The sequence below is a fragment of the Solanum dulcamara genome, chromosome 8 (genome assembly GCF_947179165.1).
Source record: "Solanum dulcamara chromosome 8, daSolDulc1.2, whole genome shotgun sequence".
Lineage (NCBI taxonomy): Eukaryota > Viridiplantae > Streptophyta > Magnoliopsida > Solanales > Solanaceae > Solanum > Solanum dulcamara.
This window is the reverse complement of record NC_077244.1, coordinates 69,498,375-69,523,960: the sequence shown is the minus strand read 5'-3', so window position 1 is coordinate 69,523,960 and position 25,586 is coordinate 69,498,375. Positions and strand designations below refer to the sequence as shown.

Here is a 25,586-nt window from a genome sequence, read left to right as displayed (position 1 = left end):
AACCTCTCCACAAGGTTGTGGACACACCACTCTCCCCAGAGCCTGCTTGTGAAGTTACACTAGGTATGTTATTGTACTCAGAACTCTACTTGTTACGTTGAGTCGCTCAGTTTCTGTTCGGGAGTTTTTGAAGCTACACCACCTCATCAATATAAATATGGACTTCAATTTTGACAAAAGGTGCACTCCAACTCATCTTCCCGGGTAAAATAACCAGGCAATTTACTTTACGATGGTAAACAATATACTTGGCAGAAATTTAAATGCTTTTCAATAGTACTGAGAGATCTGCTGATGCCCCTACTATTGCTTCTAAGATAGATCTGCCGATACCCCTCTAGGTGGAAGGTGATACATCATGATCAATACACAACTACAACGAAAGAGAGTTTCACGAATTTAGTTGGCTTAAATGTGGAAGATCCATGGCGTAAAGATCATCAAACGAGTCACTCTTTGGCCTTTGATCAAATTATTAGAGCATAAGAAAGTAAGACAGAACCAGAAAGGTCATCAGTTTTAATACACGTCAACAGGTTTCCAAGCACAATAGTTCGTTTAAATGTACACAAAGTAGGTTACATATCTTTACAAAACACCCCATATATCCAGAAATCACTTCGTCACGAAGCAAATCAAGTTTAGATCATCCTAATAAGGCTACTACTCTCCCTTGACGATTCGCGTCCGCATCCTCAGTTTGCAACACATCTCAAATTCTCAATCGTACATTCCTTCCTGCTCCCAAACATCCACAAGAAAATCTACCATTTCCTGTCCGTTTTATATGATGAGCCGATAACAGTTAAACAAAGCACATTTTTATAACGGCTGAAAAGTTGAATAAAGCACAGTATGAGAAGCATTGAATACATTTTAAGCTTTTTACAACAAGCAGACTTACAGCAAGTGGGATACGCTTGGGAAATGGCTTGTTGCTCCCCAGCAGACTATCATAGGTAGCATTCCAACTGCAAAAGTAAAAATTACTATTAAAATATGACCCATCAATAGAAAACATTTAATTGAGCAGAGAACAGAATATCCAAGCATGATTATTCCTCAAAAATCCATGCTGAACATCTGAATTCCATACTCATGCAAATCCCCGACAAGCTGATATCATTCTCTCTGGCTTCTGCAGCCTTTCCTCTTTCAATTGTTAATCTTAATGCAGGACCAACCTTAGGAAGTAATTTAGACACAATTTTGACCTTCCTATCCCAACACTAAATGGAAATCCTAAAACCATCACATAGAAAGATGACAATGGTATTGTCCGGTTAATCAACTGAAAATATATCGTCAGGTCAAAGAGCCACACCTAAACTCCAACGTTGCCATGTTCACATTGGATACTTACCTTTAAGGAGTTTTATAGAGTTTGACTTTTAGAATTTGTTACAGCATGTCTCAATTAAACAAGATAACTGAATCAAAAAGGTGTTCGATCCAACTAATAGACTGTTGAATATACTCCTTTGGTATACCAACTTGCCAATTAATAATCAATCCTATCAGAAGAAGTTTTCACTCTTTTGTTTGGATCTAGTTTATTGAAGAGAGAATATATGGTGAAATGTTGTACAGTTGCCATCCCAGAACTCTAGAATGCTATATTTTATGATCAGAATTCAGACATTCAAATACCTAGACGTTAACCCATGCCAAAAGAATTGCCCCAAGTCCAAGAACATATCTTTTAGATTCCGTTCTTCTAAATCCAGACTCTAGCACCTCCCCCCCCCCCCAAATAAGTTTCAGCATAGCACGATATCTGATTTATTTCTTCATTTTTAATCAAAGAATTATAATTTAGGACAAACTGACAAAAGATCATGCTTCGGTTAATGAGAAGCTAAAACTTGAAATACTAGCTCATTTGTAGACAAACAGTGCGGGGTACTTGAAGTATCAGATAGTGTAGTAAAAATTATAACATCTAACCTTAATTTGGGTTCAAGCAGCTGTTTTGGTTGCTTCTCAGGAATTTTACGTCCAACCCACTGCTGTCTGATTTGGTTCCAGTAAATAAATCCTGATAGAAAAGAACTAGCTGCATAAGTTAACTCAGAGAAATAGATACAAACAAGATGATAACAAGAACCAGAAAAACAGTAAGGAAAGAGTCCACAAACAAAAAAAATATATCTTTTCAAAACCTATTGGCTGATCAATCTTAGTCTTAGGACCTTTTTACACAGACACAGAGAGCAAGTTCACAAACTTTTAAAACATCCCTGAGGGCCGAGGGGATTAGCAGGAAATACATGGAACATCCAGATTCTCAAGAACTGGCATTTGATAAAAATTAATAAATTGCTAATATTTAAGAACAAGTACCACTAGATTTGCCAAGTGCAGTAACTTTCTTGCCACATATTTGCTCGTCAGGCCTTATAATTCGTGTTCAAGACTACCATAAACACTAATGGCATGATAGGGAACATTTCTAGAAGAATAATGACAGATATGATCCATGGCTGACCACAGGTCCAACCCACCTAAAAAAATAAAGAGAGGGTCCGGGGAACAAAGGAAAGAAAGAAATCTATTGCTGAAGCATGAGTACTGCTTTAGCTGTCTAATGTTCTCATTTGACAACTGAGATCTCTTATACTGGTCATGTTGAATAAAGAGTTTTCAATGGAAACATTGTGGTTCATCTAACAACCAGGGTGACAAAAAAGGCATGGAATGATATTAAGTGAAGTGAGCAAGAGAAGATCCAATACCTACCATGATTTATAAATTCAGAATGGTTGTTTCTATTTGCAACACCATGAGCATTGGCTGTCTGAGTAGATGTACTAATTGACGAGATGCTTCCTTGAGATTGAGCTGCACTGTAGTTCTCCATGTCAGGCGTGCTGGTTGTCCAAAAATCCGCCGATAGCTTAGCTTTATGTACTAAATGATCTAGATGTTTCTTCTCATTCAGTGACTCATGCACCGAAGAAGTTAATTTGGTTTTACTATCGGACCCCAGACAACCACTGCACTGTTACAAATGACATTTGTTTCTGTAAGAATCAATTTCATTAGGATACATATACGTAAAAGAGAGAGGTCTTCTAGTCAGAAAATTCAACAATAATTTCCATGCTGCATAAACAATGGAAAAGATTAAGTGGCTATAGGACAAGAAGAAAATAACATTTCCACCTCACTAGGATCGACTCTTCCAGAGATCATCAAAAACCATATCGACCTCTTTCTTAATGAGGTTTAGAGGCTACACTACTACATATAGTTATTTGGTTATTGCTTTAATAAGTTACAGACTTATGGAGCGTCATGAGGAAGGACAGATTGGGATTGTGGACTAAGTGATGACAAAGTCAGTGTAACACCAATTACTAGTAAAGATTCTTCCGTCATTGACTAGACTAGATTTCAGCAAATAGCATCAAGATTTTAAGCTTGACTTCTTTTGAATGTAAATAACTTAGAGACCTACATTTTAAAACTAATTGTTTTAACTACTGTAAACTCCCAGACTACATCCTCAGAGACAAGTGAACTGCATTTTTGTGTTTAAAAACATGTTAAAAAGTGGTTCTGATACCAAATCATTGGTATCGAAGAACAGAGAAGAAACAGAGAAGGGATAGAAGAGAAGAATAAGAGAAAAGAGTATAGATCAGAAGAGAAGTTTAGGGAGAAAACTAGCAGATTGTATTATTATTTATCATGGTGCAATACAAGTGTTTGATTGAGCTCTTAATCTCTTATACTACCTGTTATGCTCACATGAAGTGTGCTGAGAATGAAATAACAGGAAATAGGAAATTAAACTAGGAAAAGAAAATGCCAACTGAAGCTAACAAACTTTCTTGACAAAATTAGCTCTCGCACACTTAAGCTAATTTCGAGTTTATCCAGTAATTTCTGTATCAATACCCTACTGCAGAAGAATACCCTTGTCCTAAAGGGTGACAGCCTGCAAGTAAAACACTAGTCTGCCTGGATCAAATGGAAACTTGTTATCCTCAAGAGTATCTTTGGAACCAACAAAGAGGAGACCTAAAAATGCTATATATATATATATATATATATATAGAGAGAGAGAGAGATATATATATCAGCTATAGCCTCTGTTCTTTGATAATTATAAGCAATTTATTCTATTTGTAGCCTCTGATCCTATGGGACTATACCTCTAGCAACACATGATCTGGATTTTTCCATATTTAGATAACTATCCTCTGCAATGGTTAGTTCAAGCACCTTATTGAAACTCAACGAAGGTGTAGTGGCTGTTGAAGAATAAAATCGCAGTAAACAGTTAAACAATAATATGCCCAAAACAGACTACCACCAGCGTCATATGGAATTTGAGAAAACTCCACCTTCATAGGTTTTCGATCAGCTTCACCAGACATTGATGGAGTGATTGCACTGCATTCTGCAAAAACACTCAGTTGTACTCCATCCTAATGACACTATCAACTCTTTTGTCGCAATTTTAACAGTAGAATCTAAATTTTGTTGGCTTGAGAATTTCTCAACTTTTGAAATATTAAACTTCTCAAGGAATTGGTTAATCCTCCAAAAAAATCTCGATTCCCTCAAGGTCATTCTCCATTTCGAGTGTGTCACAAATTCATTATTCCCCTGGGGATCATACTCTAGCTTGTGAAATTTGGAGGTTCCATGAACATCTGAAGCAATATTTAACACGGGTGTAGAATTTGCTTCCGTGGTACTATTTTCATTCATATGAGAATCATAAATAACAGCAAGAGATGATTCTAGTACTGTTGCAATATCAAGATGAGTGTTTCCATCAACTATTGTAGCAGTAGGGCATTCCTTAGGCAATTGCCATGAAGCATTTGTTGTTTGTTCTTCCTCAAGAAGCTCAACAAGGATGAAATCTGTAGGAAACATGCCAATTTCGAATTTTCCACTGTTGAAGCATTTACCTACACAAATCAAAAGCTTCAAGTGTTTGACTATGACACCTTACTCTTGAGCAACCAGCTAAACTAGAATTGCAATGGTACCAAAAGGCTGATTCTTCAAATTTTACCAAGTAATTATGCCACTTATTATTCATAATATGCTAAACCTTCCTGCTTATAGCTACTCTACAGTTAATTTCTTCAAAGATGGTGAAGACCGAGAGAAGTGAGTACCATCCCAGTTTCAAGTTTGATGTAGCAGAAACATTCATCACATGGATTAAAGTCTCCATGATGTTTATTATCAGAGCTACATTTTGAACAATAATCGTGCCCAGATTCACAATAAGACTCGAAATCTGAATCTACAAACTTCACCAAATGCTCAAGCCACTTATTTTCCATTTTGCCAAATCTTTCAATCTCACTTGTGTTGGTCTGCATATAACCCAAATAACAAGAAAATCCACTTACACCATAACACCATATCCCTCTGGTATAACAGGAGATCACCACTTCCCAGAAAACAACAATTTTGTGAGGTACTTTTTTAAACGCCAGGCTGCATAATTCATCTCTTTATATTCACACTAAACACCAAATAACAAAATACTTGAGGTGCTAGTAAGCACATTTGGACCAGGATCAAATGGAAAATAAAACAAAACATCTTGAGTAATCATGTTTCCAGTTATCACAATTTCTACATCCGGCACTACTTTTAAGCATTTGATCGAATAGGTGGTACACAATTCTAGTTCTCTCAACTTGTAGATGCATGTTTATAGGGATGTTAACGTAAACGGTACTCAAATCAAACTCTCTAATTGAACGATGAATAACAGAACCAAGTTGTACCTCAAGGTCTTCAGATTTTTCATTTTCTATAGTTTTTGACAACAGGATTGCTTTGTGGCTATCATGAATATGGAGAGAATCAACAGAATCTTTTAGTTCCATGATCGTATGGATATTCATACTTTGTTGCTTGTCCGATACCTCTGCTACTAATCCTCTGGTCATTCCTTCAAACATCTTAGATTCAGTCATTTTTTAACTGATTTCTCCAATTTCGTTTGGTCCAATAATAGTGATTTCGCCGACAGAAATCGATCCTCCATGAGATTTACTCCTTGGTTTCAGAAAAGTTTCAGCTCTGTTCTTAGGAGAAGAGAGCTCTCTTCGCTGGTTCTGCAGATGACTGCTATCAATAGCTTCCCTCCTTTGCCTTGAGCAATCAACAAGACAAGATCCACACTGGCAGTCGATGCTGTGTAAACAAATTTCACGTTGCTGGTCCTTTTTCAGCATTTCGATCACCCAATCTAATGTTTTCACAACTCCTCGATTATTGTCATTATGCCCTAGCTATTGATGCTCTGATACCAAATTATTGGTATTGAAGAACAGAGAAGAGATAGAAGAGAAGAGTATAGATGAGAAGAGAAGCTTAGGGAGAAACTAGAAGATTGTATTACTATCATTTATCATGGTGCAATACAAGTGTTTGATTGAGCTCTTATACTACCTGCTATGTTCACATGAAGTGTGCTGAAAATGAAATAACAGGAGATAAGAAATTAAACTAGGAAAAGAAAATGCTAACTGAAGCTAACAAACTTTTCCGTCACAATTAGCTCTCACACACTTGAGCTAATTTCGAACTTAGCCACTAATTTCGTATCAAGTTCTTCAAAAAGTATCAAAATTATCTGAATAAAAAATTATTCTGCATCCCTCATTTACCATCTTTCGGTCCACCACTATTCTCAATTACTTCATAAAGAAATTAAAGAATTGAAAACCTAAAAGTTATAAAAATACATCATTTTTGAATTCCAAAATTTTGGGAAAATTAAATACTTCCCCAGTCATTGATTCATTTCCTTATTTCATTGACGGTTTTTCACGACGTAAGTCGGTTGAAGTAAACGGGCAATCGGCCGCCTAAAGGACCCCATTTGTGGTTGAAGTCCAAATTCATTCTTCGATATATCTCACTCCTCTATGCTAGAAGATTTTAGCAGCTTCAGTTTATTACCAACCTCGAGTTCAACAACTACCGGGTAAAGCCTAAACCTTACTCCTTTCCTTAAGCGATCGCTATTCTTTTCTTGCTTTCTTCTTGTCTTGAATTTTTATAGAACAGCTTTATATCAGATATAATTGGTTAGGCTGAAGGGTTAGTAGATATAGCAAGTGTGCCGGGGATGCATTGCTGCTTTCAGGGTATTTGGAAATAGATTTAGAAGTCAAAGAAGAATAATTCTAACTCACTCATAACAACAATAAGCCTGGGCCTCAAGGCCATCACTATTCAAAGTTATACGATTTCAATCAAGAACGCCTCAACCCTAAATTAGTTGGGTTAACTATATAATACTCTCTATCCATTTTCTTTAAACCCAATTCAGATGATTGTCATAGACTCATAGTTAAAAATTCTATAATATTTTCCTCAAGAACCATGTCTAACAAAAAAAGCCCTAATTGAATAAACAAAAAAATAATAATCCATAATAACTAAGCTGTGATTGAGACCAAAAATATATTACCCCATGCATGCGAATGCGATAAATTGGAGGAACCAAGCTGAAATAGATCTGATTATAAACAATGCTTCCACTATAAACAACGAACAGACGAAGACAAGAAATTCACAGGGCCTGCTGTAACAAAAAAACAAAAAACAAAAAATCAAAATGTAACAAATTCTTGCGCAAATCGAAGGGGGGATTTGAGGTAACGAAATGAAATACCTTAAGTGTGAGAGAGAAAGTCAGAGCAATCTCTCTCTGGGAAAACCCTCCAGAAAATGGATCCGGTGCCGGAACGATGAAATTGTCTTTCAATCAATCATAAGAAGACTATTTTAACGGTTTCTCTCGTATTTATACAGGAGCTAGCCCAAATGATCAGCATGGATTAACATTTGTTATTTTTGGGCCCCATGTTGACCCATATTTCTTTTTAACAACAACTTTTTAATGAGGTTTTAGGAGATTTAAACAAATTAATTCACGGAAAAAGCATCTACGCATGCAATATTAAGAAAAATAGTGTAATGTAATAGAAATTTTTTCCAAAACATAGCAATATTTTTATACCACAAACGTTTCTCTCCCTCCCTCCCTCTTTCTCTCTCTCATTCATGCTATCTCCTTCTCTTTTTCATAATTTTCATCCAGAAAATTATATTTAAGCATTCATATCTTCAAATGATTTGGAAATTCCATTCGGAAGGGTACTTGTTGCATAGTTTGGTAAAAACAAAGATATATTTGATCCTACAATATAGTTATTAGACAAACTTAAATAATAGACGAAATTATAAAAGTATTTGTAATCCTTTTTTACTCTTCTAAAAGTGGTAGTTTAATTGGTGGAGCCCATCATGCTTCACTGAACTTGGAAAGCACCAGTCCATTATCCTTCCACTACACTCAGCACGAACTGTTCATTTCTCTATAAAATTAACCTCACATAGTTTGTCCGGCTTTAAGAAAGGAATACCCTATACTTTTAATTAGATTATAACCCTATGCTACCGGGTTCGGGCAATAAGTTGTATTAATTAAGTGGCCTAAAGTTTAAATTGCAACAACTAGATTATTTTGAAATTAGAAGAAGTAGATTTCTATTTCTCTAGTATTCTTTTTAAATTGTAACTATTGTAATATAAAGTAATTTGGCAAATATAAAAGAGGGAGAAAAGAAAAAATAGAGAGCAATATGTTTTCTTCTTCTATATCTGTGTTTTTCATCCTTTCGATGCTAAGGATATTTATACACATATAGATCACGGGTTCAAGCCTTGGAAACAGCCTCTGGCAGAAATGCAAGGCAAGTCTGCGTACAATAGACCCGTGTGGTCAGGCCCTTCCCCGGACCCCGCACATAGCGGGAACTTTAGTGCACCGGGCTGCCCTTTTTTTATATAGATAGCTAAAGGAGAAGAAAATTAGTGAGTTGCCCACTTTTAGTGGGCCCCACGTGTATAAAATAAAATTAAGTGGCAATCCACTTCATAATAGTAACTATATTTTTAAGTTATTGTAAATGATGATTATACTTTAAACAGTAATCTAGAATTGACTAGTGGTGCCTTTAGGTCCTGTTTTGACTATCCATATGATTTTATTAAGGGTATCAAATGATGGATTATGCAAATTTTGAGAATGTTTTAATGGATTGAATTAATACCCATTTATATGTTAATTGGGTTGAAATGAGCTAAAAATGGGTCATAACCCAATTCACATAACTTTTATTATATTTTAAGTTTAAAATTTATTTTCTAATAATATGTTTAAGTATTTAATAAAACTTTTTTCCTTATATTATAATTTTAATAGAAAAATATCTTTCTAAAAATATTTAGACAAAATTTATCATGGATAAATCTTGGCTACGTATCAATCCTATTTTAAAATAAATTGAATTAAGCTAATAAAATGAGTCCAGTTAATAAAAATAAGTGAGTTATTAATCCATCAAAACATAATGACTCAGGTGGATTATAACTTTATAGGTTGACTTTGACACCCCTAACCTTAATCATCCTTTGAGCATGTATTTTACTCGCAATGGTAATTTATATCAAGGCATCCTCTATTATATATTTTCTTCTTTCATTTTTATTTATCTTGTTTGAACTTTTTTTGTTCTTTAGAAAATAATAATTAATATGGTTGTTTTACTATAATATTCATACTAATTGATGTTTAGTTTTAAATCTTGAGATATGATTTGATGAATAAAAATTAATGTTACGAGTAAAATATGAAGAAAAAAACTTATCATATGCTAAATTGATGAGTAAAATTGAAAATATATAGTTAATATAATGAACAAGTAAAGTAAACAAGTAATAATTTCATAATTTGTGTATCTTTTTAAGTATGTATCTTATCTCTGTTATTTTTCTATCTACTTTTTACATTTTTTGTGACTTGTGTTATAAAATAAATTAAACTTAGCAAAATAAGGAGGAGAGAGTGAGATAAAGAGAAAATTGAGAGATATTGCGGTATCTATATTCTTATTTCAATTGCCAAACTTTGGCAATTTATAGCCAAAACAAGATTAAAATTAGTGGACAACTTGCCCACTCATGTAAAGAAAAAGGAGCAACAAGTGGACAACCACTTGCTCTTCCTACTTGCTTTCTAACTCTCCCCCTTGAATGTCCACGTGTAATGTGCCTCAATAAAAACTTTACAAGAAACAATATATATAGTTATTCTGAACACCGATTGATGTTGTGCCTCGTTAAAACCTTACTAGAAAAAATTCAGTGGAAAAAAGCCTACAACAACAACAACAACAACCCAGCGAAATCCCACAACGTGGGGTCTGAAGAGGGTAAAGTGTACGCAGACCTGACTTCTACCAAGGTAGGACGACTACCAAGATGGAAAAAAGCCTAGTGAAGGAAAAAGAGTACACATATCTGGTAATACGCCTTGAGTGCTGCCTCATTAAAAATCTTACCAGAAAACCCAGTGGAACAAAATCTTGGTTAAGGGAAAAATAGTTCAGCGCGTATTTTACTCTCTTTGATGAAAAATTCATTTAATATCTCGAAGACATCGCATTCCAATTTTGTATCTCATTTTCTCAAAGGTTGAAGTCGGCAATGTCTTGGTAAACATATCTGCTAAATTGTCACTTGAACGAATTTGTTGGACATTTATTTCACTATTCTTTTGAAAATCATAAGTAAAAAAGAATTTTGGTGAAATATATTTTGTTCTGTCTCCTTTGATGTATCCTCCCTTCAGTTGAGCTATACATGTAGCATTGTCTTCATACAATATTATTGAAACGTCTCTTTTCAAAGAAAAGTCACATGTTTCTTGAATGTGTTGAACAATTGATCTTAACCAAACACATTCTCGACTTGATTCATGAATGACTATTATTTATGCATTATTTGAGGAAATGGCAACAATAGTTTGCTTTATTGAACATCATGATATAGCTGTACCACCACATGTAAATAAATAGCATGTTTGCGTTCGATCTTTATGGGGATCAGACAAACACCCTGCATTTGCATAACCAATCAATTGTGACGTGGATTTATTTGAGTAAAATAATTTCATATCAGTGGTCCCTCGGAGGTATTTGAATATATGCTTAATTCCATTCAAGTGTCTACGTATTGGAGATGAACTAAATCTTGATAACAAACTTATAGAAAAAGTTATATCTGGTATAGAATTGTTGGCAAGATACATTAATGCACCAATTGCACTAAGATATGACATTTCAGCACCAATAAGCTCTTCATCATTTTTATGAGGTCGAAATGGGTGTATATTAATATCAAGAGATCTCACAACTATTGAGGTACTCAATGGATGTGTTTTATCCATATAAATCTTTTTTAAAATATTTTTAGTATATGTTGACTGATGTACAAATATTCTATTTTTAAAGTATTCAATTTGTAGATCAAGACAAAATTTTATGTTTTCGGGATCTTTCATTTGAAACTCCTTTTTCAGACATTTTATTGTCTTTGAAAGTTCTTTCGGAGTTTCAATAATATTCAAATCATCAACATATACTGATATTATAACAAATTCAGATCCAGACCTTTTCATAAAGACACAAGAGCAAATTAGATCATTTTATATTCTTCTTTTAGCAAATATTCGCTAAGACGATTGTATCGCATGCGTCTTGATTGTTTCAACCCGTATAAGGATTTCTGAATTTTTATTGAGCAAGTTTCTCGAGAATCCTTGTATGTTTCAGGTACTTTGAACCCTTCTGAAATTTTTATAAAAATATAGTGATCCAATGAGCCATATAAATAGGCAGTAACCACGTCCATTAGGTGCATTTCAAACATTTCATGAACTATCAAATTCATTAGATACCCTAAGGTAATTGCATCGACCACAAGATAATATGTTTTCATATAGTCAATGTTAGGCCTTTGCGAAAAACCTTGGGCTACAAGTCGTGCTTTATATCTTACGACTTCACCCTTTTCATTTCATTTCCGCACAAAAACCCATTTGTGCCCTACTGGCTTGACACCTTCAGGTGTTCGAACTATTGATCCGAAAACTTCACATTTTTCAAGTAAAGTTAACTCTACTTGAATTGCATCCTTCCATCTTGGCCAATCATTTCTCTGTCTGCATTCATCGACAGATTTTGGTTCAAGATCCTTATCTTGTTGCATTATTTCAATGACAACATTATAAACAAAAATATTATTGACCACAATATCATTTCGGTTCCACCATTTTTCTATCGAGACATAACTTATTGATATTTCTTCATTCTCATTATTTTCAGGTACTTGGACCTCCTTGGTAGTATCACCATTTGGTCTTTCTTTGGTATCTTCTTGAGCAATTGCCCCAAATTATAATTATCTTGATCATTTATTCCTTTCCTTTTTCGAGGATTTTTATCTTTGGAACCAATTGGTATTCCACGTTTTAAACGTGGCCTAGACTCATTTGCGTGAACGAGTTATCCTACTGGGACATCAACTCGAACTTGAGCATTAGCAGTTGGGATATGTAATTTAGTAACCCGTTGAAGGTTAGTAAATGTATACGACAGTTAATTTGCAATATTCTGCAAATAAATCATCTTTTGAACTTCTTGCTCACATTGATTTGTTCGAGGATCTAAATGACATAGTGATAATGAATCCAATCTATCTCATTTTTCAATTGCTTATGTTCTCCCCCTAATGTTGGGTATACTGATTCATTAAAATGACAATCAACAAATCTTATCGTACATAAATCTCCAATCATAGGTTCTAAATATTTTATAATAGAAGGAGATTCATACCCAACATATATTTCCAATCTTCTTTGGGGATCCATCTTTGTGCGGTGCGGTGGAGAAATTGGAACATATACCGCACACCCAAATATTCTAAATGGGATATATTTGGCTCCTTCCCAAAAGCCAACTATAATGGGGAAAATTCATGAAAAATTGTTGGTTTTATGCGCACAAGTGTTGCTGCATGCAAAATAGCATGCCTTCATACCGAAAGAGGAAGTTTTGTCTTCATTAGCAATGGTCTATCTATCAATTGGAGGCGTTTAATCAATGATTCTGCTAGACCATTTTGAGTATGAACATGAGCGGCCGGATGCTCAACTTTTATTCCAATAGACATACAATAATCATTAAAGGATTGGGATGTAAATTCACTAGCATTATCAAGACGAATTGTCTTTATTGTATAATCTGAAAATTATGCTCTTAACCTTATAAGTTGAGTTAGCAATCTCGCAAAAGTCATGTTGTGAGTTGATAATAAGCACACATGTGACCATCTTGTAGATGGATCTATCAAGACCATATAATATTTAAATGGGTTACATGAAGGGTGAATTGGCCCACATATATCACCTTGTATACGTTTTAGAAACACAGGGGATTCAATCCCAACCTAGTTGATAATGGTTTAATAATCAATTTTCTTTGGGAACAAGTAACACAAGAGAATTCCTTAGATTAAAGAATTTTCCAATTCTTCAAAGTGTGTCCATGTGAATTCTCAATAATTCTGCGCATCATATTATAACCGGGATGGCCCAATCGGTCATGCCAAATGATAAAATTATTAGAATCAGTAAACCTTTTGTTTACTATGACATGCGATTCAACAGTACCAATATTTGTATGGTACAATCCAAAAGAAAGTGTAGGTAATTTTTCGTGCACAATTTTCTTCTCCGTATTTATTGTAATAATATAAAGGTATTCAACCTTTCCTTCATTCGCAGTCTCAATATGATAGCCATTTTGGCGAATAACCATGAAACTTTCTTTGAGACTTACTACAATACAATGTATTATTACTTACCAATATCATTTCTTCAGGTAGTAATAAGGCCGCTCTTCCAAAGCCTTCAATCAATTTTGTACTATCGGATATTGTATTGACATAGACCCTTTTTTATAATCAAATGATAGAAATATTTCTTTTCTTTTAATTTCGTATGAGTTGTAGCACTATCCAAAAGGCACATATCTCCATTACTCATCTTGGATCCAATTGAAGACTGAAAAATTTATTTATCTTTATAAAATAAAAATACATAATAAGAGATAAAATAAGTAACAATCTTGCTAGAAAAATATAAGTCCTTTTTTCTTCTTTTCTTTTAAATAGATAAACGTAAAAACATGATAATCAAAAGTACATAAAAACGACAACAAATTATAAATCATATAATAAAATTAAACATCAATTATAATCCTTAAAGAAGTCTTCAACCTCCAAATGAGTAATATCATTGAGGTCATTAAAATCGTTATCCTTCAAAGTCAGATTTGTTTCAATATTATCATTATGCGAAGGTCTTGCCTCAACATTATTTTCAAATGTCAAGCGTGACTCTATCCGAGAATTAGAAGAAGAGGTACCACCTCTATTTGCCTTTCTTTTGAAGAAATTTTGATAAAGCCTTACAAAATGCTCAAACTTCCGGCATTCATTTTTTCAGTGGTCTTTCATGCCACAACGATGATAGTTACTTCTTGAAGGGTCACTTTGAGAACTCATATTGTTCTCCCTTTTTTGTTGACCACCACCACGATGATTATTATATCTTCTTCTACCATTGTCACGTCCATGCACATTATTATGGCTTTGATTTTTATTTTTACTTCTTTCAGACTGACCATGTGCTTCTACCACATTTGTTTTTTATAACAGAGCAGTTCCAGAGGGATGAGCTTCATGATTTTTCATTAAAAGAGCATTACGTTGCTCAACCACTAGAAGACATGAGATCAATTCAAAGTATTTCTGAAAATGTTTTTCACGGTATTGCTGTTGTAATATCACATTAGAGGTATGAAAAGTAGTTAGTGTCTTTTCTAACATGTCCTCATCATTTATAGTTTCCCACATAATTTTAATTGGGAAGTTATTCTAAATACAACAGAATTATACTCAATTACAGTTTTAAAATCTTGAAATCGTAAGTGCATCCACTCTTAACGAGCCCTTGGCAATACCGTTGCCCTGAGGTGGTCATACCTCCCTTTTAAATCTTTCCACAATTCAAGTGGATCTTTCACTGTCAAATATTCAACCTTCAGGCTTTCATCTAGATGATGACGAAGGAAAAAAATAACCTTTGCTTTATCCTGACTTGATGCTTTATTTCCTTCGATTATATCATCATCAAGACCCTTAGTGGTAAGGTGGATTTCAGCATCAAGTACCCATGACAAATAATTTTTGCCAGAAATATCAAGTGCCACAAACTCCAATTTTGACAAGTTTGACATGATAAAAAATTGAGATAGAAATTAATTTAGAAATAACAAAGACAAATAAAATTAAATTTCTTCAGTATATATATATATGATATAGAAGTTAATTTTCTAAAAAAAAAATAGAGTTTCGTGCTGATAATGTGTTATAAAATAAACTAAACTTAGCAAAATAAACAGAAGAGAGTGAAATAAAGAGGGAATTGAGAGATATTGCAGTATCAATATTTTTATTTCAATTACCAAATTTTTACAATTTATAGCCCAAATAAAATTAAAATTAATGACAACTTACCCACTCAGAAAGAAAAAACAAGTGGACTGCCACTTGCTCTTCCCAATTTCTTTCTAACAACCTGTATATATGTGGTATATGTGGTGGAGTTGCCTTATTAAAATTGACACGTGATTTTCCGGAGTGTTCTTTTTCTTTATTATAATACTCCGTAATAAAATTCTTTTCTAGGTGACTTTCCTTCTAAATTTGAAATAATTGATTCATTATAAAATTGTGAATCGTAATTCTTTATTCCTTTTAACATAAAACTTTGTGATTTAATAGCCAAAAATTCAATAAAGCATCACTTCTTAGTCAATAGGCATTTTTACTATTTGACATAAATACTACCTTTTGCCCATAGAAGGTCGATAGTGCAAAGAAAGCATTTTGATTTTGTAGAAAATGTGCTAGTGTATACTAGTCTTCCAGGCAATCTTTGTTTTGTACTAACAGCTATCACCAGAAAAGGATATACATACTTTTCAATATCATGTAAAGAAATAAAATTATTGTCGTCCCATCAACATGGACTCAACAAAAAACATAAGAAAGAACATAAATTTAGAAAACAATCGAATGTAGATATACAAAACATTCTAAAGTAATGTTCATGCATCACGATTTATAACCAAATTGGGAAGGGCCTAAAATTTGTTCTCTTAATTGCTCTTCAATTTGTTTTTCTTTATTTTCTACTTATCAATAAGAGAATTCCATGCGATGCACACGATCTTTGAGAATTCCAGTGTACAAAGCTCTTCGATTTGCTGGCATACCCAAAATCTTCTTCCCACAAGAATTTCTATTTTCTCTTCTATACTCCTCGCCATTATTGTTTGAATCTTTCACATCTGCTGCAAAATGAACCCTTTTCTTCTTTTTTTCCTTCCTCGAATTCATGTTCTTTTCACCTGTCACATTCAAACATGGATGCTAATTATAAATGTCCTAATTTATTTGACTTTTCAGACATTCAAACGATCTGAACATTGATCAATCATATTGATACAACAGGATTTTGGGACTTAAAATATTTTTTAATAACGAAATCTTAATTTAAAAATATTAAGTTGATTTAATTAAATTTAATTTAAATAATTAATCAAATTAACTCCATAACAAAAAGATGGAAAGAGGAATCTTGATAGCTCGCAGTCGATAGTTGACTATCTGAATTTTTGTCTTTATTAGCGAGTGTTTGATTCTCGGATCCCCTACCCCCAATTATCATACAAACAAACAAAAAAAGTGAAAAAAGGTTTTCCAAGAATGTAGGAGAAATCAAAATGGTACCTGACGATAAGCAAGACTTAAGAATAGGCTTTTCCTGTGGAGAATTTTGAACATTCTTGGTAAGTTCAAGGTGTGCAGTTGAAAAATACTTTTCTCGAAGACGATCAAAGAGAACGACAATGCCGGCTGAAACGGCTACGGCTGTTGCCAAGACAACGCCTTGTGAGCTCATCAAATATGACATAATAATTAATGGCAGAATTGAATTGAATTGATGATCAATTCTTATAGCCGGCTGGCTAGCTCCAGGCTCCAGCTGATTTGCAATTGATATACGCACACTAGTTGTTGTTGTTGCCGTGAGCCTTCAGATAGAAGTTGAAGGATAGAGTTGATGGGAATTTGGATATATATGATCGGCTACTCTTATATATATACACACAAAAACAATAAATTAAATACCTAGTATGAATTTTTAGTCAGTCAAATCAAATCTTGTCAATCGTTAATATTGACTTTGAAATCCACATCTCTCATAACTGAAAATTTTGTCTCATTATATAGTCTACGAATTTGTCCTTTAAATTAGTTTTCGAGGTTAAATTAAACCTAAAACACGTTATTTGTTATAATATCAGAGTGAATTTCAATCTCATGAGCTCCCACAGTGGAAGTGGAAGAGAAATGATCTCATCATATGATTTTAGCTAATTCTTACTTCTTGATAAAAATACGGTACTCTAACCTGTTAGCATAAGTTAAATTTGCATTTATAATGTATTTTTTTTTTAAAAAATAATATTAGTGTAGAAAAAGAAAAATAGTGATATGGATTTTGGGCTTTGGTTTATAGCTTTAGCTTTCAATAGTGCACCGCACAATAGGGAAATGGGGTGCCCAAGGCACCTCATCTTCTCATTCCGTTGTTGCTCATTTTCTTTAGGTCAAAATGTTTAATTTTTTAAATTTAGTGTCATAATTCGCTATTTGATCATCTTAAATGAATTGTGTAAAGCTGGACAGTGAGTTACACACTTCCCCTAGCTACTAGGCCAATTGTGTGTTTAATGTGATGAAGTCGTGTTGATGTGCCCAAAGCTCAGGAAATTAAAAAGGTGGAGGAAATTGGAGGAGTCCGGGACTAATTAAATGATGGATGGAAAAAAAAGTGATTGAAATAACATGTAATTTTTTATTTTATTTTTTTACAAAAACTAGTATAACAAATTTATTTAGTACTTTATAGAAGTTTCATTTTTTTCAATATCTAAATCTTAATTTTATTAGTACATTTTTTAAGTTTATTTTGTTGGTAGGGGTTGAAGTTACAATACCTAAATATATTTTTTCAAGACCTAAATCTTAATTCTATTAGTACGTACATTTTTTAAAGTTCACTTTGCAGGTGTTAATTTAGGTTTTGGAAGTTACAAGACATAAACCTTAAATTTTTTCAAGACGTAAATTATAATTTTATTAGTACGTATAATTTTTCAAGTTCATGATTTATTGTTTTAGATTTTGAAGTTACAAGACGTAAATCCTAATTTTATAGAAGTTATATTTATTTTTTCAAGACCTAAATCCTAAGTCTATTAATACGTATATTTTTCTAAGACCCAAACACTGATTTTATTAGTACATATATTTTGTAAAGTTCATTTTACTGGTATTTTAGGTCTCGGAGATCGACCTAAACCCTAATTTGTTTTTTCAAGTGCATTCTGTTTGCATTCATTTATCAAACACTTTTTTGTCAGCTATTTCTTGTACTATGATTCATACTTGTTTTTTGGTAAGTTGAAATTTGTCGTTCATTATTATATGATTTATACCTTTTTTGTTAAAGTTTGAAGTTTGTCGCTCACTAATCGTCAACCCTAATTGAACTAATTAACGATAAACTAATCAATAATTTTTTAACTAATTCAAAGTTACCATGTATCATATGCAAAACAAATTTAACAAAAAAATTCACCCTAAATTAATTAATTAATTAATAATGTTTTAACTTAAAAAGTATTTAACCATATTGATAATAGCTAATCTAACAAATTAACATTGACTAATCTAATAAACCATCGTTAACATTAAATAGTAAAATAACTCATTAATAATTAAATCAACTAATTAACACATTAAAATGAAATTAGCTAACTAACATGCATATTTCGGAAATAACTAACAAAAAAGAAATAATTAACAAACAAAAAATATTTGATAATTAATAAAATAACATAGATATATACCTAAACTAAAAAACACTAAGTGTTGAATGGCATGTTTTACTTTCCTCATATAATACACTTATTTATTTTGTGCGCAAAATAAATCTATTTAATTATCATATTTATCACCTTTTTTTTCCAGCCATCATTTAGGTTTCAGACTCGAATTCGAGAGACATGAAAGTTCTTGCAATTCGTGCTACAAGTTAATATTTCATCCATCTATTTTTACTTGTTTACTATACTAAAAATACATATTCATAATTATTTGTTCAATTTAAAAGATTAAAAAATAATTTATCACTTAGTCCCTTCATTCCAAAATAAATATTGCTTTAAAAGAAAAACTAATAAAAAGCTTTTAATTTTTTCTTTATCTGAGTCTTGTTGATTTTTTTTGGCTAATAAAACTTATATTCATTGTTGGAAAGCCCTTAGATGGGTTACAATTGGAATTTTAAAAAAGGCAATATATATAAGAAAAAGGAAAGGTCTAGAGAACGATACATTATGGGGTCGTTTGTTACCTGGTTAAAGTTATACATATATTAGTAATGTAAAAAATAAACCTTAATAAACAAATTTTGATATTATGTCAAAAAATTATTTTTGGTAAAAGAATATTTTATAAAGTTAAGACAAACAAGAAAACAAAGTCCTAATAGAAAAGAACAAGGGAAAGAGATCGACCGAAGTTAAAATAGAAGAGAACAAGGAAACAATGTCCAACAAGGAGAAGGACACAATTTTGTCTACTATCAAAGCATGAAGATACGGACAGATTCAACTACCCTTTGCATGCATAAAAATTCATTGTGTTTAAAGGCAATAGAAGAATTAAGCAAGGCTTAAGTCCAGGAGTTGTTCAATAATTGTTTTCTATTGTGTTTGAGTTATTGCGAGAGTCTTTGTGAGGTTTGTAATAAGAAGTGGGCTTGGCTTCTTGGAGAGAGTTTAGTGTTAGTAATAATTCGAGTAAATTATTTGAGTTAGATATTAGAGTTAGTGCCTTTGATTATTGAGTTGTAATCATAAAGTTTGAGTGAAATATCAAAATTGAGATTATGGTTTTTACTCCTTGAAAAATGAGGTTTTCCAAGTAAAGATTGTGTTGTTTACCTGTTCTTAGAATAAAGTTGGAGGCATTAACTTTGTTCAATTGGTATTAGAGTAAGGTCTTTTCACTAAAAGCTAAACACCTGAAAAGGATTCAATGGCAGCTCCTCCAATCGCATAGGAAGGCTCTTGTCAAACCAGACTACCATTGTTAAATGGAAAGTACTATGGATGGTGGAAAAACAGGATAATGAATCATCTCATAGGAGAAAGTGCTGATCTTTGAAATGTTATTTTAGATGGACCTACAAATATCATGAAGACCCTGCTGATGCAAAGGACCAAGTACCCAAAGAGAGAAAGGAATGAGATGTTGTTGACAAGATAATTATTCAAAACAATGCCAAAGCGAGAAAAATTCTAATCTGTGGCATTGAACCTGATGAGTACAATAGGATCTCCTCCCGTCAGGATGCAAAACAAATTTAGGATACTCCACAAATAGCTCATGAAGGGACAAAATATCTGTGAAAAAAGGCTAAAATTGATAATCTCAACAGGCAATTTGAGTTCTTCAGAATGAAAGAAGGGGGAGCTATTTAGGACATGCACACTAATTTTACTGCAATCATCAATGAAATTTACTCCCTAGGAGAGCACATTCCCACACGAAAGGCTATTAGAAAACATAAGTGTGTTACATGAATCATGAGAAAGCAATGTAGAGGCAATCACAGAAGCAAAGGACCTAGACACTCTTATTATGGCTGAACTCATTGGGAACTTAACAACCTATGAGTTAAAGAAGAGCCAAGAAACGACATTGGAACTAAAAGAAAAGACAAGATTATAGCTATTGATTCTTTCTCCATGAATATTGCAATTTGAATAGTCTTATTACTTCAAAGAAGTCCGATTACTCCTTTTCAAAAAAGAAAGAAAAGATTCTTTTTCTTCTTATATAATTCTTATGTATATGAATGCGGATCCACTATACTCTTTCTACTGAACCAATCTTCTCATTTACGATCAACATCTTTTGGAGACTTCTTGAAAAGCAACTAATTATAAGGAAGAGAATCTGGCACTTTTCACTAGGAAGTTTCAAAGAATATTCAAAAAAGGTCATACTTTCAAAAGATATTACTAATTATGAAGAAATTATGTATTATTTTATGAAGAAATTAATCAAGATATAGTTATTCCGATATTAGATAATATTCCAACTTTTATTTGGATGAAATAATACATAAATTTACGTATGCAAGTTTCTAAATTAGAAAAAAAATTAATTTTTAATTACGTAAGAAAGAACTTAAATCTAGAAAAAAGTTGAATCTAGATATACAAAATATTCTAAAGTAGGGTTCATACATCACGATTTACCAACCAAATTGGCAGGGAAATAGAATTTCTTCTCTTAAAATTCCCCTCTGTTTTACTTTTTCTTTTTTACTTATCAATAAGAGAATTCCATGCGATACACCCGATTTTTGAGAATTCCAGTGTACAAAGCCCTACTATTCGCTGGCATAACCAAAATCTTCTTCCCACAAGAATTTGTATATTCTCTTCTGTACTCATCGCCATTACTATTTGAATCTTTCACATCTGCTGCAAAATGAACTCTTTTCTTTTGTTTCTTATTCGAATTCATCTTCTTTTTACCTGTAATATGAGGATTGTCACATTCAAACATAGTTGCTAAATTGTTCATTATAAATAAAAACTATGTGAAACTTGACCAATGTCATATTGACATCACAAGACTGCTAACTTATAAGTACAGTTATATTTTTGAATATCCAAACTTCAATTTAAAAATTAATCAAATTAACTCAATAAGTCAAACACCGACAGATGAATCCTAATAACTCAATTCATTGATTATCTGAACGGTGAGTACCTAATTTTCCAAGAAGCTAGGAGAAATCAAAAATGGTACCTGATGACAAGCAAGACTTGAGAATAGGCGAATTTTGAATATTGTTGGTAAGTTCAAGTTGTGCAATTGAAAAATATTTTTGCCGAAGAAGATCAAAGAGAATGACGGTACCGGCAGAAACGGCCATGGCTGTTGCCAGGACCAACCCTTGTGATACCATCAAACAGGGCATAATAATTAATTGATATAATTGATCAGAAGAAAAACAAAAGAACTATAGTATAGAGAATTGATGATTAATTTGTATAGCTCCAGCTAATTTGCAATTGACACACGCACACTACTTGTTGCCGTCAGAGAGGCGGTTGGTGGAAATCTGGATAAGCTTGGTTACTCTTATATATACACACAACAGCAAATAACTAGTAGTAAGGATTTTTAGTCAGTCAAATCAAATCTCTTTAATAATAAATATTGACGTTGAAGACATCGGTAATGGGTGAAAGTTTTGTCTCATTATATAACTTTGGGTATTCAGAGGATGAAGCTGCTATTTCTTTACCCAGAAGTGTCGGATTTGGATTTTAAGAATCAATTTTTTTGGGGTAGAAAGCACTTCTCTCCTAATGAGATCTTACGTAATGCGAATCTAAATTAGTAGAACTCTAATATAGGTATGAAAAAAAAAAGAACTTTGGATATCATTCGTCTTTTGAACTAGTTGGGAATTAAATTAGGCCTAATACACATTATTTATCATGGTATCAGAATGAAGCTTATTTAAAATCTTAAGGGCAAAGAGTCTGATTTATCCATGAACTTTATGATACGGAGTTGATATGCCCTCCGTTTAAAAATTAGCTCATACATATCTCTGCCGTTATTGAAATGACACATATATACCCCCACCGTTATAAATTAAAAATATCTCACATATACCCCTTTCATCTTAAGAAAGTAAAAAAAATTATTTTTTTATTTTTTATTTTTTATGGGTATATATCTTTTTTGAGAAAGTAAAAAAATAAAAAATTAAAATTTATATACCAATACATATAAAAAAAATTTAGCAAAGTTTAGAGGTATATATAGTCTTTTTTACACATAATTTTTTTTGACTTTTTTAATTATTATTATTTGAGTTTCTAATTCTTATTTTTATTTTTATTTTTATTTTTATTTTTTCATTCTTTGGTGTAAATATAAGAGAAATAAAAAAGTGTGAATGGAAAAAAGAGAAAAAATTAAGAAAAAAAGTTAAAACTATTTTGCAGCTATATTGTAATTTAAAACTAAATTTTTTGATGCTATATTGTAATTTAGTTTTTGTATCTATAAAAAAATTGAGGCATGTATAATAAATTTTACAATAAAAGTAGTAAGAAAAATAAATTTGACCATCTAAATAATAAATTCAAATTAACCGTTGAATCAAAAAAATTAAAAAAATAAATTATATGTGAGAAAGATCAAATATAACTCAATATGTATTATTTTTTTAATAAAAAACTTTAAAAATAATTTTTTCACTTCCGTTAGAAGAAAAGGGTATATGTGTGGGTATATATATTTTTTCAAAAAAAACGTATTTCTAATTTAGGAAAAAATAATTTATAACGATGGAGAGTATATATGTGTCATTTCAATAACGACAGAGGTATATATAAGCTAGTTTTTAAACAAAAGTGTATATCAGCTTCATATCAGAAAGTAGGGGTATACATGGACCGGGTTGATTCGGATTTTTTACAAAACAAACCAAACCATTTGTGTCGGGTTATTAAATCTATAAATCAAACCAAACCAATAAAAGTCAGTTTTTTCGATATTAATTTTTCTCGGATTTTTTTGGATTTCTCGGATTTTTCATAGTATCTAATAAAAAGCACAGAGAAGTGCTTCTTAAAAAGAGTTCTAATACAAAATAGGGAAACTTACATAAATATACAATATTAAGAAAATATTTACCATTTATAGCAACAAAAAAAAATTCACTGAACACTTATAATACATTTATAATACAGTTTTAATACATATTGCAGAGAACTATTTATAAAACATATATAATACAAGTTTTATAGATGGATAATATATTTATCACATACTTTAATAGACTTATAATACATTATGTTAGTTTCTTACTACACAAACATAATATATATTTTAAAACACTTATAATACATTTATATTGTATGCATAATTCACTTTTAATACAAGTGTAGATTTATCATAGTATTGCTATATATTGCTATAAATGGTAATAAATAAAAAATATCGCTAAAATCAGTAATTAATTTTTAAAAAGCACTCAATCAAGTAATTTTTCCTACAAAATATCAACATATAAGATAGAAGCAGAACACTGTTTAAAGTTTTAACTTTATAATATAACTTTATAAGATGGGCTTTTTTTGTATATTATTTAGATGAGCTTCTCAAGTCCAAATCTAAATGTAAGAAAGAAAACAAAAATTATGAAAAATTTTAAAAATATATTTATAAATTACATTTTAATAAATATTTTTATGTATAACATAATTTAAAAGTATTATATCTATAATCGGGTCGGTTTGGGTTCGATTTGACTTTTTTTAGTTAAAACCAAACCAACCCTATAATGGTCGGATTTATTTTCCAAACACCAAATCAAGTCAAACCAAATCACTAGTCGGTTTTTTTTCCGGTTTCGTTCTGTTTGTCGATTTGGTGCGGTTTATCGATTTGCCCTGTACAGTCCTATCAGAAAGCTTAGGATTAAATTAGGCCCTTTGCCCAAATCTTAATATTGAGCTTCCACAGTGAAATTGGCCTTATCATATGATTTTGACTCTTCTTACCCGTTGAAGTTGAATAATTAGGCTCAAATTTCGTTTTTTATCAATTAATTTATAATTTGATAAATATGGTAGTCTAAGCTGTTAGCATAAGTTAAAATTGTATTTATCGTGTAATTCTTTTAAATAATATTAGTGTAAAACAAAAAGAGAAAAAGTGGAATGTGTTGTAAAATACACTAAATGGAGCAAACAAAACGGAGAGGATAAGAGAATTAAAAGGAGAGCAGAGGAGGAATTAAAAGAAGAGCAGAGGAGGAAAACAATTTCGTCCGTATTAGTGTGTTTAATTCTATGTACAAGGGTAAGAATTTATAGGAGAATAAGAAATGATTGTGGTCAAGTTGCCCACTTTTAGTGGGCCCCACATGAAGAATATAAAATGAAAGTAGGCAAGTGGACATTCCACTTATATGTGGACACTCCACTTAACACTCCCCCTTGGATGTCCACGTGTAATGTGTTTACATAAAAACACTTTACAAGAAATAATATACTAAGTTATTCTGATGTTGTGTCTACATATTTGATAATACGCCTTGATTGCTGCCTCATTAAAAACCTTACCAGGAAAACCCAATGGGACAAAACCTTGGTGAAGGGAAAAAGAGTGCAGCGCGTATTTACTCCCCCTGATGAAAGCTTCATTTGATATTTTGGAGACGACGCATTCCAACCTTATGCCTTAGCTTCTCAAAAGTTGATGTTGGTAATGCCTTTGTGAATAAATCTGCAAAATTATCACTTGAACGAACTTGTTGTACATCAATTTCACCATTCTTCTGAAGATCATGTGTGAAGAATAATTTTGGTGAAATGTGTTTCGTTCTGTCTCCTTTTATGAAGCCACCTTTCAATTGAGCTATACACGCGGCATTGTCTTCG

The 25,586-nt window shown here is 32.2% G+C and overlaps 3 protein-coding genes across 6 annotated transcripts; all 3 read right to left on the bottom strand.

The window, feature by feature from the left end:
• Positions 1-498: 498 nt before the first annotated feature.
• On the bottom strand, positions 499-7,807 carry LOC129900956 (uncharacterized). Of its 4 annotated transcripts, none has more exons than XM_055976049.1 (6): positions 7,667-7,807; positions 7,463-7,576; positions 2,740-3,001; positions 1,948-2,038; positions 905-971; positions 499-774 (listed from the first exon to the last, which is right to left on the bottom strand). In XM_055976049.1, the coding sequence occupies exons 2-6, from the start codon at positions 7,469-7,471 to the stop codon at positions 721-723; spliced, it is 483 nt and encodes a 160-aa protein (XP_055832024.1). In that variant the 5' UTR covers positions 7,472-7,576; positions 7,667-7,807; the 3' UTR covers positions 499-720. The 4 variants fall into 4 exon arrangements, with proteins under 4 accessions (XP_055832024.1, XP_055832026.1, XP_055832025.1 ...); XM_055976051.1 differs by having other exon boundaries at positions 2,740-2,996; XM_055976050.1 differs by having other exon boundaries at positions 2,740-2,996; positions 7,463-7,573; positions 7,667-7,794.
• Positions 7,808-15,904: 8,097 nt separating this feature from the next.
• LOC129900389 (uncharacterized) lies at positions 15,905-17,169 on the bottom strand. Its single transcript, XM_055975349.1, has 2 exons — positions 16,759-17,169; positions 15,905-16,376 (listed from the first exon to the last, which is right to left on the bottom strand). Exons 1-2 carry the CDS (start codon positions 16,940-16,942, stop codon positions 16,165-16,167), a joined length of 396 nt encoding a protein of 131 aa, XP_055831324.1. The 5' UTR covers positions 16,943-17,169; the 3' UTR covers positions 15,905-16,164.
• A 4,107-nt stretch (positions 17,170-21,276) lies between these two features.
• On the bottom strand, positions 21,277-22,362 carry LOC129900390 (uncharacterized). Its single transcript, XM_055975350.1, has 2 exons — positions 21,928-22,362; positions 21,277-21,650 (listed from the first exon to the last, which is right to left on the bottom strand). The coding sequence occupies exons 1-2, from the start codon at positions 22,097-22,099 to the stop codon at positions 21,442-21,444; spliced, it is 381 nt and encodes a 126-aa protein (XP_055831325.1). The 5' UTR covers positions 22,100-22,362; the 3' UTR covers positions 21,277-21,441.
• Between the last annotated feature and the right edge of the window lie 3,224 nt (positions 22,363-25,586).